The sequence below is a fragment of the Caenorhabditis remanei genome, chromosome III (assembly GCF_010183535.1).
Source record: "Caenorhabditis remanei strain PX506 chromosome III, whole genome shotgun sequence".
Taxonomy (NCBI): domain Eukaryota; kingdom Metazoa; phylum Nematoda; class Chromadorea; order Rhabditida; family Rhabditidae; genus Caenorhabditis; species Caenorhabditis remanei.
The window spans coordinates 8,042,144-8,056,018 of record NC_071330.1 but is presented as its reverse complement, the minus strand read 5'-3'; the positions used below and the strand labels follow the sequence as shown (position 1 = coordinate 8,056,018).

At 35.5% G+C, this 13,875-nt stretch overlaps 6 protein-coding genes across 6 annotated transcripts; 4 read left to right on the top strand and 2 right to left on the bottom strand.

The window, feature by feature from the left end:
• Positions 1-437: 437 nt before the first annotated feature.
• On the top strand, positions 438-2,675 carry GCK72_009897 (uncharacterized protein; the record flags this gene model as incomplete). The annotated part of the gene is made up of 12 exons (XM_003112902.2): positions 438-499; positions 783-925; positions 1,057-1,148; positions 1,255-1,329; positions 1,379-1,535; positions 1,587-1,666; positions 1,721-1,816; positions 1,873-1,931; positions 1,978-2,230; positions 2,275-2,355; positions 2,403-2,483; positions 2,610-2,675. The coding sequence occupies 12 exons, from the start codon at positions 438-440 to the stop codon at positions 2,673-2,675; spliced, it is 1,245 nt and encodes a 414-aa protein (XP_003112950.2).
• Positions 2,676-2,891: 216 nt separating this feature from the next.
• On the top strand, positions 2,892-3,158 carry GCK72_009896 (uncharacterized protein; the record flags this gene model as incomplete). The annotated part of the gene is made up of 1 exon (XM_053727586.1): positions 2,892-3,158. One exon carries the CDS (start codon positions 2,892-2,894, stop codon positions 3,156-3,158), a length of 267 nt encoding a protein of 88 aa, XP_053587163.1.
• Positions 3,159-3,751: 593 nt separating this feature from the next.
• GCK72_009895 (uncharacterized protein) lies at positions 3,752-4,739 on the bottom strand (the record flags this gene model as incomplete). The annotated part of the gene is made up of 2 exons (XM_053727585.1): positions 3,752-3,962; positions 4,165-4,739. 2 exons carry the CDS (start codon positions 4,737-4,739, stop codon positions 3,752-3,754), a joined length of 786 nt encoding a protein of 261 aa, XP_053587162.1.
• Positions 4,740-6,363: 1,624 nt separating this feature from the next.
• Positions 6,364-7,133, top strand: GCK72_009894 (uncharacterized protein; the record flags this gene model as incomplete). Its single annotated transcript, XM_003113254.2, has 4 exons — positions 6,364-6,409; positions 6,452-6,543; positions 6,593-6,927; positions 6,971-7,133. The coding sequence occupies 4 exons, from the start codon at positions 6,364-6,366 to the stop codon at positions 7,131-7,133; spliced, it is 636 nt and encodes a 211-aa protein (XP_003113302.2).
• A 1,288-nt stretch (positions 7,134-8,421) lies between these two features.
• Positions 8,422-11,233, top strand: GCK72_009893 (uncharacterized protein; the record flags this gene model as incomplete). Its single annotated transcript, XM_053727584.1, has 11 exons — positions 8,422-8,838; positions 8,928-9,112; positions 9,157-9,348; positions 9,396-9,567; positions 9,612-9,792; positions 9,845-10,071; positions 10,201-10,422; positions 10,473-10,601; positions 10,647-10,835; positions 10,879-11,082; positions 11,129-11,233. The coding sequence occupies 11 exons, from the start codon at positions 8,422-8,424 to the stop codon at positions 11,231-11,233; spliced, it is 2,223 nt and encodes a 740-aa protein (XP_053587161.1).
• Positions 11,234-11,493: 260 nt separating this feature from the next.
• Positions 11,494-12,973, bottom strand: GCK72_009892 (uncharacterized protein; the record flags this gene model as incomplete). The annotated part of the gene is made up of 6 exons (XM_003113270.2): positions 11,494-11,571; positions 11,618-11,849; positions 12,141-12,223; positions 12,344-12,484; positions 12,537-12,813; positions 12,861-12,973. The coding sequence occupies 6 exons, from the start codon at positions 12,971-12,973 to the stop codon at positions 11,494-11,496; spliced, it is 924 nt and encodes a 307-aa protein (XP_003113318.1).
• Between the last annotated feature and the right edge of the window lie 902 nt (positions 12,974-13,875).

The window sequence follows — 13,875 nt, the reverse complement described above, 5'->3', positions numbered from 1 at the left end:
AGATATAATGAATTTAATAGTTTTTTTTTCCTCAAGCTGTCTTCCGCTCCTTTGTTCCTCTCTTTAACCCTTTACATACCAATTCAATGAGCGGTCATCGATGTGGCCAATAAGCGAAAAGGCACTATGAAAGGGAGATAGTGTTGGGTTGTGAAGAGTCTTAGGCATTGACACAAGGGCGCCATTCTCTACCTTCTTTCTTCCACCTACATCTACCCTACACAACGGACACTAATTTATATCGGTTGCAAGGCACAGGCCACCAACCCGACCCCCAATCTCATTCTCTTGCGGTTCACTGTTTTCGGTCTTCAGGGTTCAGCGTTTCAAAATTGTCCAGTTTTCAAGAAAACCTCGAGAAATGTTATCTTTTGAAAGTTGGGAGTCCGAATAAGACTTCAAGTATATTGACACTTTCAAAACTGGAAAATGAATAGATGCATTGGTATTTTCCACGTGGATCTTCTATTTTGAGCTTCACCGATTCTCCAAATATTCAGTTCGGAAATGAACTGAAATAGAAAAGTGCAATGATATAAAACTGATTGTTTTCATTCATTTGCTTGTCCTCCTCCGCCTTTCTGTTATCACTTATCATCTCATCATTTCCTATTCAAACAGTCACTTTTTCTTCTTGTTTCTCTCTATTTCTCTTCTTTTTTCTTATTCGTTTTCCGCTCAGTTTACCCACTTTTTGTTATCTGTTTCTATTTTTTTTCTTGCGCAACTAAAATCAATACTTATCAAAGTGTGACTTCTTTAAAAATTGAAAATTATTTCAGAAATATGAACGGATTACTTCATATGCATGGTCCTGCTGTCAAAAAACTTTTAGGTTGGAAAATTGGAGAAGATGAGGAGAAATGGTGTGAAAAAGCAGTTGAAGCATTGGTGAAAAAGTTAAAAAAGAAGAATAATGGATGTGGTGAGTTGGATAATTATACTGAATTGAATATAACAAAATCAGAGTTTTAAAAAATCATTCTTCTGAAATATAATTTGAATCTAAACAAAAGATTGAAACACTTTGACAATTCTCATTGTTCTACTTTCCAGGAACTCTCGAAGATCTCGAATGCGTTTTAGCGAATCCGAGTGCCAATTCCAGATGTATCACTATCCCAAAAAGTTTGGATGGTCGATTGCAGGTTAGTCAATACATAGTTGTTTTGGCGCCCCAATATTTTCAAAATAGACAAAATTCTTTCCTAGATAAACAATCAATTTTCAGTATTTCCATTATGTCGATTTCAGGTTTCCCACAAAAAAGGACTACCCCACGTAATCTACTGTAGAGTGTGGCGTTGGCCAGATATTAATTCACAACATGTGAGTTGAATTACTGTATTTATGAAGTTTCATTGTTTTCTATTTTCAGGAACTTCGATCCATTGAAACATGCTCATACCCATATGAATCAAGTTCAAAGACAATGTATATTTGTATCAATCCTTATCACTATCAACGACTAACTCGTCCTCAAGGATTGAGTTCTTCAATGCCATCACCACAACCCATTCCTTCGCCACCAAACAGTTCGTTTTTTTTTTAAATTTATTCTAGAAATCAACTCAAATTTCTTCCAGCTCTCTGGCAATCTGGAAGTTCCACAGCTTCTTGTGCCAGCTCACCAAGCCCTTCTGTATTTTCAGAAGATGGAGAATTGGTGAGAACTTCTTTAATGAAAAAAACATTTTTTCAATTTGTCTCATTTTTTCAGCAAACCCAACAAAGACCGCCTCCGTTCAGACACCCAAAATCTTGGGCTCAAATTACTTATTTCGAATTAAATTCAAGAGTTGGAGAGGTTTTCAAAGTGAGCATCTTCGGAATGAAGGTCACAGCAGAAATTCTCACCAAATATATTTTCAGTTGGTCAATCAAAGTATCACAGTCGACGGTTACACTGATCCATCAAATTCTGATACCAGGTAGATTGATTCTTCAATTCCAAACGAATCCATAATATTTTTGTAGAATATGTCTGGGTCAATTGACAAATGTTAATAGAAATGGAACAATTGAAAATACAAGAATGCACATTGGAAAAGGAATTCAATTGGATAATAAAGAGGCTCAAATGCATATTATGATCATCAATAATTCGGATATGCCAGTCTTCGTTCAATCCAAAAATACTAATTTGATGATGAATATGCCGTTGGGAAAAGTGAATCGAATACCTCCTCACAGTCAATTATGTGCTTTCGAATTCAATTTATTCTTCCAAGTGAGTTGAGAAGTTCTCATAGAAATCAAGAAAACGAGTTTTAGATGTTGGAACAATCGTGCAATGATAGAGATGGTTTGAATGAATTATCAAAGCATTGTTTCATTAGAATCTCATTTGTAAAAGTAAGTGAAACAAAAGTAAACGAGTCTCGAATATAGAGAAATTTCAGGGATGGGGAGAGGATTATCCACGTCAAGATGTGACTTCAACACCGTGTTGGCTAGAACTTCGACTCAATGTTCCACTCGCAGTAAGTTGAGATTTTAGGACATATTAGTAATGACAGAACGTAGTTTTAGGGTTCTTAACTTCTGAAGATAACTCAAAAAGCAAGACTATGTTCATAAAAATAGTTTAACCTACTTCTCATTTTCAGTATATCGACCAAAAAATGAAACAAACGCCGAGGACCAACTTGAAAGAACCGAACTCAATGACATAATGATTTTATTTCTTTTTTCTTTGAATTTTAGTTTTCTATTCAATATTTTCTTCTCATTCTATTGATGATACTTGTAACATCTTATGACATTTGCTGGTTCATTTCTAATCTTCTCTTTTCTATACTTTTATCATAAACTTGACGGCCAAACAATTGTTTCCTACACATTAAGTTCACAAAAAAGAAATTCTTATTCTGCAGAATAATTTTTCGGAAATGATCTTTCGCCAAATGCAAATAAAATGCAACTTTTGGTCGAATGGCCTGACCACCAGCTCTATGTTTCCAGGTGCAACACGAGAACAGCGAGGTCTCCGACCACGAAGAGAAATCTACGAAGGCGGAATCGACGAGTGCACATACAGCTATTCGAAATGGGTGATGAACATCTTAAACCGTATTCTTGGAGTTCAATACATCCCATGTATGCCAAAGGAAAAGAAAGGAACGAATCGTGTGAGCGGTGAGGAGATTCGTCTTTAAAATCTTCAATTTTTTATCCTTTTTGTATTGCCAATTCTCTTATTCATATTTTGTATTATTGCCTATTTTATAAGCTATTTGATTTGGATACTTTAATAATTTTGTGTGCGCATAACAAAATGAAATATCAAAAATGTTAAGTTTTTCCCTATTGCTGTTGAACTTTAAAAAGTTAATTTTTTCATAAATCTGTTTTCTTTTTACACTGTTTCCGCTCGCCGTTCCCTTCTTTTTGTTTTAATAAAAGCACCTTTCCTCTCCTTCTTTTCTTCATTTTTGAGGAAAATTACGGTTTTTGAAGGAAGTTTCCGAAGTTTTATTTCTTTTTTCACTGGAAAAAATTTCGCACTGAAAATTTTATCTTGCAAAGTTGAATAATAAGGGTGAATAATACTTTGTCGAATTTGAAATAATCATGAGATGTACATATAGGAAAGTACAATTTTGTAGAGTGCAGTATTGCTTAAACAAGATAAGTGATTATAAATTACAATGAAATGCAATAGAAAACAAAGAAGAAATGAATGAAATTTGTATCAAATCTGCTTGAACTGAATTGGTTTCTTCAGAAACTACCGTAAAACCGTCTGTTTTTAGTCATCGTCTTCCCATGAAAATTTTGGGTATGATGGTAAATTGCGTTCAGCTTCACAACTTAACGAAAACATTAGAGTGTTATTATTTTCGACTAGAAATTCACCAACTGTTCCATCAGGACGACAAATACAGTAGTAAATATCACGGGTGACTCCATGATGATCATTAAATATTTTTTCTTCTCGATGCACTTGGAGTTTCGAATTTCTGTAAAATTTTAGTTTCAACGCAAGGCTGTCGAACGGACGGCCGCGGATTTACTAAATGGGCAGAATTTCTGCACATCGACTAATCTGGTCGTCTACAAGGCCGCCGGAAAAAGCGAAAGTTTTCGATGACTGGGAACTCCGATATAAAATTGCCCCAGGGCCTTTTTGTCAGCATTGTTTCAGAGTGAAAAAAACCATACCTCTCTATGAGTATCAATGAATTGACACAATCATCAATATCAATATCTTCACAATAATCTGTTACTATCATTTTCCATGGTGGTATCCATCCATCGATCCAATTTTCAATAAACCATTTAAAATGAGTACTGTTTAAAATTGAATTAGATAGACGAATATTAGTTGATTTACATTCGAGGATCTCTTCAAAACTAATCCAATGAGAGTGATGAGCTTCGAAAAGAATTGGATTGTGTTGCAAATAAATGGGTTTTAATTTGAACTCAGGAGTAGGTTCAAATAGGAGCTGGAGCTTGTATCGAGCTTGTTGGCGGCAGAGAATTGAATCAACGACTTCATCATCTTCTGGCGTATTTGATCGCTTTCCAATCAATCTCAATGATCTTACAGCTGGCACTGTTCCACGATTACGACAATAAAACTCAATAATGTTTTCGTTTTCCACTCTTGTGAATTCTTGGAAATGGAGTTCAATAGTGCCCAATGGTACGTTGAAAACATCAGATAGGTAAAGGATGAATGTGTACATAGTTGCCGTTTGACCTTCTTGTGACGTGAATAACTGGATAGACATCTCGGATATTGATTTATTTTCGATTGGTACCCAGGTAATTATAGATAAATTGTTTATCACTGTTATGTGAGCAGGTTTTGGGTTTTTTTGCTCGTTTTTTGGAAACATTGAAAGAAACTTTTGTAGAAAATTTCTTCGAGGTGGAGTGCTTATTTTGAAAACCCATTCCGTTTTAGGACAATAATCAAACTTCAAACGAATCTCATTATTGGATGAAAACTTCAATACGAATTCTCTTGTCGACTTATAACATTGTAGTCGACTCCGTGTTGACTTACAGATCATTTTACTTTTCTTACTGCATAGTGAAATGGCAACTCTAAATTTAAAAATAAATGATTTGACATAATCTTATAATAAAACTCACAATTCAAATGGAGTTACCAATTTGAAAACTCGTTTCATAATAAGCATTGGTAGATGAAATAAAGGGAATTCAGAAGGCATTTCGGGTTGGTATTTGGTGGACGAGAGATGGGAGAGAATAGGAAGAAGAGGAGAGGATATGGATTGATTGAAGACAAAGAGGATTGGAGATGTTTGCATTCGATAGGGGGAAGGTCTGTTGGTTTTGAGGTAATTGCTGGTTCATTAGATAGAGACGTTGATAATTGGAAATGAGATGTTCAGCAATTAAAGGAAAACATTTGGATAGAAGATGTGATAGGTTTGTCTATATATTTACCAGATTAGGCTGACGCGCCTACCTGACATAAGACAAAGAAGAACACTCATAGTGGGGTTAATGAAATAAAGAGTGCGATGAGATGAGCGGTCAGTCAGAGCTGATGGAATCCACGTGGCTAACTCCGCGGCGAAGTGTAAGCGCGGCTATTAAGCTTGCGGTGAAAAGAGGATGTGGGTCTAGTTTTAGTTGCCCTTATTTTATTTTATTTATTGACACAAAGAAAAAAAATCAATAGTTAACACTTCAGACCTGATCAAGCCCCTCACGAGGCGAAAGACCAGGTAGGGGTGGGGGAACAATGTATAAATAGAGGATCATAATGGCAAGATAGGGTTGGGGAAAGATAAATTTAAAACCGAATATTGTGGATGTATTGGTGGTGAGAATTTCAAAAAGAATAAATTAATATGACTGACAGTTAAAATGGAATGGGGCGAGTGGGGGGCGATATAACACATTGGAGGTGAGAAAGCTCATAATTATAATCGATTAATGGATTGTTCAAGAAGGGAGATCAAGAAGGGACTTAATGACATAATGATTTTATTTCTTTTTTCTTTGACCTTTAGTTTTCTATTCAATATTTTCTTCTCATTCTATTGATGATACTTGTAACATCTTATGACATTTGCTGGTTCATTTCTAATCTTCTCTTTTCTATACTTTTATCATAAACTTGATGGCCAAAACCATTGTTTCCTACACATTAAGTTCACAAAAAAGAAATTCTTATTCTGCAGAATAATTTTTCGGAAATGATCTTTCGCCAAATGCAAATAAAATGCAACTTTTGGTCGAATGGTTCCAATTTTCCATCCATTTGTTTTGAGAACTCTGAAACCAATCACTCCATTCGAATAGATTCTCTCACCGATATTTTGATATAAATATAGATTCAAAACTACATGAAAACTCACATTTCTTCTAAATCGAAAAATGCAGAAAATCCTACTTTTTGCATTTATTGTGGCTGTTGTGGCTGGTTTGTTCAGAGTATCTGTCTCATTTTAAGTTGATCTTTCAGACGCGTGTACTTTGAAATGTCCAGATGGATTTATGACATTCAAAAGAACTCCTACTTGTAAGAATTCGATGACAAGTTTGTGGTGTGTCAAGGTAAGTAATCACAATAAGGAATAATTCAAGATAATAATTCAAATTTCAGACAATCTTCCCTGAACAATTAATCAATGTCACGACTGCCAAGAGTCTTTGTGAAAAGGAAGGATCCGTGTTGACTACTTTTGAGAATGATGATGAACGTCTTCAAATTTCTTCTGCTCTTCTCGCTGGATTAGCTTCAAAGAAACAGTATTATGGAGCAATGATTCTGGATGGACACCGTCTCTCTCAATGTCAGACTCAAGACCGTTCTATTCTGAGTGCTTCTCCCTGTAACTCTCCAACAACTGCCTTCACAACTGACGATAAACATACAGATAACACTTTCATGTTCTTGAATTGGGCAGCAACTGAACCAAGTGCCTCATTCTACGAAAAGTTTATTTCTTCATCATTTCTAATTGAGATTTCATTATTTCAGAGGAGTTGAATCCTGTGTTCAGTTGGGAATTCATCCACTCGGTGATCGTGATAAGAAAATCAATGATATTCTTTGTGATTATGAGAAGTCTCCGTTGAATCCTGCTGCCGGTTATTTCTGGAATTTCGGAGTTGCCTGTGGACGTCTCCCAGATTATCAATGATTTTTTATAATCTTCAATAATAAACTTCTCTTGCTAACCAAACTTTCCTCATTCCAAATACAAACTAATTCGTAATTTTCGGGGGTTGATTGATATAACGAGTCGTCCGAATCAGAACTACCCTTATCCACACGGATGTTCTGGTTGGGAACAGTTGTGTTGAACAATCTGAACCAGCTGAAGTATTGACTTGTATCCGTTCTAATTCAAGGGATTCAGGATAGCTCCTTTCCAATTTACCAGGCCACAAAAAAACTACCGTAATCTATTCCGATTCCCAGCAAACTGAACACTCAAACCAATCCGATTTGTATTATTTTTTCTGTTCAACTCGATAGGAAATTGATGTGAAACAGACAGACACGCATAAATTTGCATTTAAACTTCTCCATTCTCTCTAGTTTCTCTCTGTCTTCCACACTATTTCCTTGTTTCTTCCAAACGATTCAGTTATCATCAAATCACTTTTCCACTCTGATTCTCTTTCTTTTTCCCGACGGGAAGTAGAGTACTCTTTTTCACTTTTTCAAGTCGATATGTTCTCTATTTCTCTAAAACTCTCTCGTATTCCAACACTATTATTTCGAACTTGAAACCACGAGGAAAACAAGAGAAAAACAAAGAAGTGAAGAACAAATCGAAGATCCTTTTTCTTTCTGAATTTTTAATCGTTCTTTGCTAAACTTTGCTGCCGATTCATCCATACAATTGTTGACTTATTTCTTTCTCTGCATCTCTCAATTCTCGTTTTTCTACTCGATTATTCTTAGTTTGACCAATGATTTTTACGAAACCTTTCGCAATAAAACTGTCTGTCTACTGTACTGTAGAAACTACAAAGTTCGAATATTTTGGAAATTCTCAGATAGAATAAATGATCCTCTGGAGGCTCCCAAATGTGTCATGAAGAGAACAAAACATTTAGAGTCAGTTCATTGAAAACATTATTTCATTTATTTTCTAACTTGTTCTCCAATATTTTCGAATAATTTCGAATGTTCACCTAAATTTGTTTGTTTCAATAAAACTGATATGTTAAACAGTAATTTTATCAAAAAACGTGCCAAAAAGGCGCCGATATTGCGAGTCGTTGCCAAAAAATTAGTCATCAAGTTGTCTGAAAGGTGCAAGTTTCGGGAATTTTGACTGAGTCTCATCAGAGTTTCTTGTGAATTTTGAGTTTCCGGAAACTGATATGAGATTAGAGTACTCTGAGATCATATGTTTCCCCTTTTTTTCTCAATTTTCTCCAAATTTTTTTCGAAAAACTGTTCTCTTTTTGAAGAAGATGTCGCTTCCAACATCAGATGAATCGACATCTTCCTCATCAAATTACGAACAACGAGTCCTATTTCCTGATATTCAACGAGATGATATACAAGTTGGAGATCACATTGGAGTTGGATCGTTTGGCGCAGTTTTCAGTGGAACATGGACACTTCCAGATGCAAGTCAACGAACAATTGCACTGAAAAAAGTATTCGTTTTGGAAAAAGAAGCTGAAATTCTATCGAAAATACGACATAAAAATATAATTCAATTTTATGGAATATGTAAAGCAACTGGAAATGATTACTTTATTGTAACTGAATATGCTGAAAAAGGAAGTCTTTATGATTACATCCATTCCGATGAATCTCATAATATTTCCACGTCATCTGGAGGACAGAATTCATTTGATGTTGTTGTCAAGTGGGCATCTCAGGTGGGAATATTTTTGTGAGTTTTTCATTCAGAAATTGAAGAAAACTTTCCAAATTTATAGAGATTTTCTGATGAATAACTCATTTTCAGATAGCAAATGGAATTCAATATCTTCATTATGATGCAGTTGACACTATAATTCATCGAGATCTAAAATCAAAAAACGTGGTCCTCGACAAGAATCTGGTGTGTAAAATTTGTGATTTCGGAACTTCTAAAGATCTAACACACTCGTGTACAGCACCCTCGTGGGGTGGAACTGCTGCTTGGATGAGGTGAGAAGATAGTAGTTTGGAAGATGAATCGGAGATATTTTCAGTCCTGAAATGATTCTTCAATCGGAAGGACTGACCACAGCAACAGATGTTTGGAGTTATGGAGTCGTCTTATGGGAGATTTTATCAAAGGAAGTACCATATAAAGATTACTCAGAGTTTCGAATATTCACGATGATCACTCAATCTGGAATCACTTTGGCAATACCTCCATCGTGTCCAGCTCCATTAAAACAGTAAGTAATAAAAGGAAAGAGATTGAATCAATCGAAAATTGATGTAGATTGATGAATAATTGTTGGAAAATGACACCAAAAGATCGAGCAAATATGCGTCAGATTCAAGGAGAACTCAATCGACTTCAGGGAAATCAAAAAGTAATGGACGAATGCGAAAAGTTTATGGAATTGGAAGATTGGAAGACTGAAATTGCAAAACAAGAAAAAAGTGTTGAGGTGACTTGGCTAACAATTATTTATTTTTCAAAACTTCAATTCAGAAAATGCGAAAAGATCTTGAAAAAAGAAGAGAACAGTTGGAAATTCGTGAAAAAGCATTGAAACAACGTATGAAAGTTGAACAAGCAGTGATGGATTCAGCCAGACATCCACCAGAAGATGTTCATCAATGGAGTGAACATCATACATCACATTGGGTTGAAACTGTTCTTGCAAGAGTTGGTAAGTGATGGAAACAAGAAATGAAATCTCTTTTAATTATGACTTATTCTAGCAAACGACAAGAAATTTCTGGATCGAGTGAACGCCGCCGTGTTTCGGAATAGAATAACCGGAGCAAGACTACTGGAAATGACTCAAAATGATTTGGAACATTTGGGAGTGCAGAAAGTTGGATCGAGAATTGAATTGATGAAAATGATTAGAAAATTGAAAGATTCGCAAAAGGTGTTACACGCATTTCCGACATTAGAACAAGCGAAACAAATCGAAATGAGTTTGGTTAGTTTTGGAGAGAAAGAGGAATACTTTGGAATTTGTTTTTAGAGTCTTGAAATTTTTAATAAAAACTAATTAGAGTGTGTATCTTGCAACTTAAAGCTAGCAGATCATCTAAAAATCATTTTTCAGAAAACAGAAAAAGAGCCAGCTGGACACTTGGCAAATGGAGTTGACATAGTGATAATCATTGGAATGTATGTCAGAAGAATGAATCCAACTCGAAGAAAATTCAAGTTTTACGCCGATTCTGACTGGATTGATGAGACCGATATTCCAGCGAAATCGAAAACGAAACAGGCATCCGCTTTGATAAAAACTGTCTGTTTTTCTGTACTTGATGACAATACAAAAGTAAGTTTTTTGCTCCTTTTTTCAAATCTATTTGAAATATTCTCTCTCAGAAGCCAATAAACGAACCATCCTGTTCGATCTCAAGTGGAATGACTACAAATCCAGATTGGATTACTGTAGATACAGAAGACGAAATCAAGATTAAAGTGATCGTCAGTGTATATTTTGCAGATACCGTGGTAACAAAAAACTATTCAGTTTTCAACAAACAATTATTGTTTCAGACTCAACCAAGAAACACTGAAATTGTTGAGTTGATAACTTCATTAGAAGAGAGTAAGATTTTGGAAGAACGTCATGTTCATTTACGTCTTCGAAGAAGTTCAAGTAGTGCTTCAATCTCAACTCCTTCTCCATCTGTCATTCCTCCAGTTTATCATCCGTTCGGACATTTAAATAATGGATTTCATCATGTAATATCAGTGGAATGTTCGAAAGACTAATATCTAATTTCAGACCACAAGTTCTCCTCAATTACGTGGATTCTGGCATCGAAAACAGGCTGGAATGAATAGACATGGACTGACTGAAACTGAATTGAGTAGTCTTCAAGAGCATCTAAGAACACCATCTCCTGATAAACAAACAGATGAAAATGTAGTGTTGACAGTCCCAAAGATTCCAAGGAGACGAAGAACGACGACGACAAATTCAGAAGAGGTAAATGGGTTCTCGAACTGAAATCATCAGAACTTTTGATTTTCAGACGGAAACAAAAGAAGCAGAGACTCCTGCTCGCCGAATTCATGTTCACGGAGGAAAAGATAAATGGAATTGGAAAAAAGGAAAATCGAGACCAAAATTCACTTGATCTAGATTTAAGTTCAATTTACACCACTAATCAAACGGGTTGCTTGAAATTTAGTCCGTCACAAATCCTAATTTCTGTCATATCATTACTGTAATACTGCACAAACAAATAAATTATTTATTTTACACATTTTGAAAGCAAAGAGATCTGAAGCAGAATATGAAGATTTTCCCAAAGAAGAGGAGGCAATTTGTTTCTGAGGAGCATTAGAGGCAGTTGAATAATTATGAAAAAGTATAATTTGGAGAAAGAAGAAAAAGTTAGACAGCTTGAAGCAATGAATTGTTTTTTGTGCTCACTCCTTGATATGAGAATATTCCCAGATGTCGAGTGAACGCCTGAAAACTCAAATCATTCAAATGATAGAGATAAATGTATGTTAACCTTTCTAATGGGTCGATTGAGAGCCAACAAGACCAATGCACTTGAATTACAGAGAACATCATTGACAACGAACCACATTGTACGGTAAACCCATGCATCTGGTGGAGGAGTTAATGCAGATAAAAGTGAACAGACTCCGAGAGCAAGATAACAAATGAATATAATGAATGCAGAGAGAGCGAGTCGGAGAGCCAATTCTCCCGGTTTACGAACGACGACGTGGGTGTGCACTCTGGAAAAATAAAGTTTGGTTGGAAGAGATTCTTTGAAATACAGTTAAATTTAGAGACTCGAGGTTAAACAGGTTTTTGAACAAACAAGTTCTCTATGAAATGTGGCATAGAAAAGCAATTTGCTCTCAAACTTGAGAATTATAATGCAAAATAGAGCTGGCCTCCAGTGTGGTTATTAAGGAGGAACTTTTCATGGAGGACTCACTTCAAGAAAGTCCATTTCAGTCTTCTTTCACTACAGTAATCTGGGAGCAGCCCTCATTTTAACAGAGCTGAAATGAAAGACTCACCTAACAAAAATTGCTCCGTAGAGCAATAATACGATAGAATTGATCAGAATTCCGTCGACAATGGCCATCGCAAGGAAGTAATTCTGAAAATTCTTTTTAGGTGCAAAGATCAGCGACATTATATTCGTATTTGTACACTAAAAATCGATCATCTGATAACAGATGAGCAGAAATTAAAATTCCACATTTCGTTGTTCTCATACCTTATGAAAACGAGCATCACTTGCAGCAAATATCACTGAACCGGAGTTTCGAGAGAACAGAAATTTGAAATCCGTGAAAAAAAGTGGAGCCATGAAGAAGATTGGAGTAATCCATTGGATTAGAAGAAGACTTTTTGTGACCTAAAAACTTCTTGGAATTGGTTTTTTGAGAGAGGATTCTAAAGAATCAAACCTTGGGTGTCCACCACTGTTGCCGGTGTTTTATAGGATAATGAACTGCCGTGAATCGATTGACAGCAATGAAAATGATTCCGAATGCTTGAGCATGTCCGAGATATTGCATTCCAGCAATTGGTACAACCGACCAGTTCTCTTTGTAAAAAGTATCAGGAAACACACCGAATGATGGAAATTTGAAGAAGAGTGTTGAGAATACTTCCATCAGAATATCGGCTATCGAAAGATGAATACATAGTCGGAAGAATGGAGTATTGTACGGCGGACGATTTCTGAAAATTGAGAAGTTATTGGGTGGGATTGAAGAGAAATCACAAACCTTTCGATGATTAAAATGTAGACAAAAAGAATATTGATTGGCAGACAAACGAGAGAAATTGCAGTCGAAACATATTCGATGGTGATTGCCACGTCAAGAAACGCAATCGTCATCAGGCCTCTCACTCAGGAAGAGGCTGCCAACGGCGTCTCGTCCAAAAGACGCTATTTTTGGTTCTGAAAACAAATGGATGAATGGAAGAGGATCGAATTCAATAGAGAAATACTTAAGATTCAAGTTCTACAGTTTTCAAACGATTATTCAATGTGGTATTTTCAAATAGGAACCACTGAATTCCATTGAAAAAAATTTAAAGGCAAGATTACCGTTTTTTCAATTCAAAAACTGTTTGACCATCTCAATAGATCTAGTATGTTCTAATAAGTTTTCTCAAACTCTGATATATCAGAAAATACAGTTTCTACACTCATTTAAAGTCAGAAAAGAATCTGGAATTGTGTTAACACAACTCATAAAAATTATATATTGTGACTATAACTGTGGGCAAGAACACTTTTGTGATTGCTTCTTTTCTTCTTTTTATCATTTTTTCAAGTTTCAAAATCAGTTTTCTCAAAAAGTTGTAAAAATTTTCGAAAATTAAGATCGACTTTCACATTTGATTTCTTTTTGTACTCAATTGATAAAATTTTCAATTTCCGGTCGAAACCTTTCTGAATACTTTCAGAAGTCGACTGGAAACCAGCAAAAAGATTCAGAATCCGAAGTGTAAATTATTTTGAAATAGAGTAATATTGGAAGAAAAAGTAACATTTGAGTGTGTCACTACTACTGTTTATCAATACATTTTCTCATTTTGAATGTGATAATACAATGCAAATATACAACGTGAATAGACCACTTTAGCGCCAATTTCTCATCCGGAAAACGTTTCGAAACCTTGAGTAATTCTGGAAATGTGATGGGTGCAAAAGTCCGCGAAAATCGATGATAATGAGAGTGATGGAGAGAGACTGAAAACGATGACGTAGTTGATTGAAAACCCGGAAAAGAA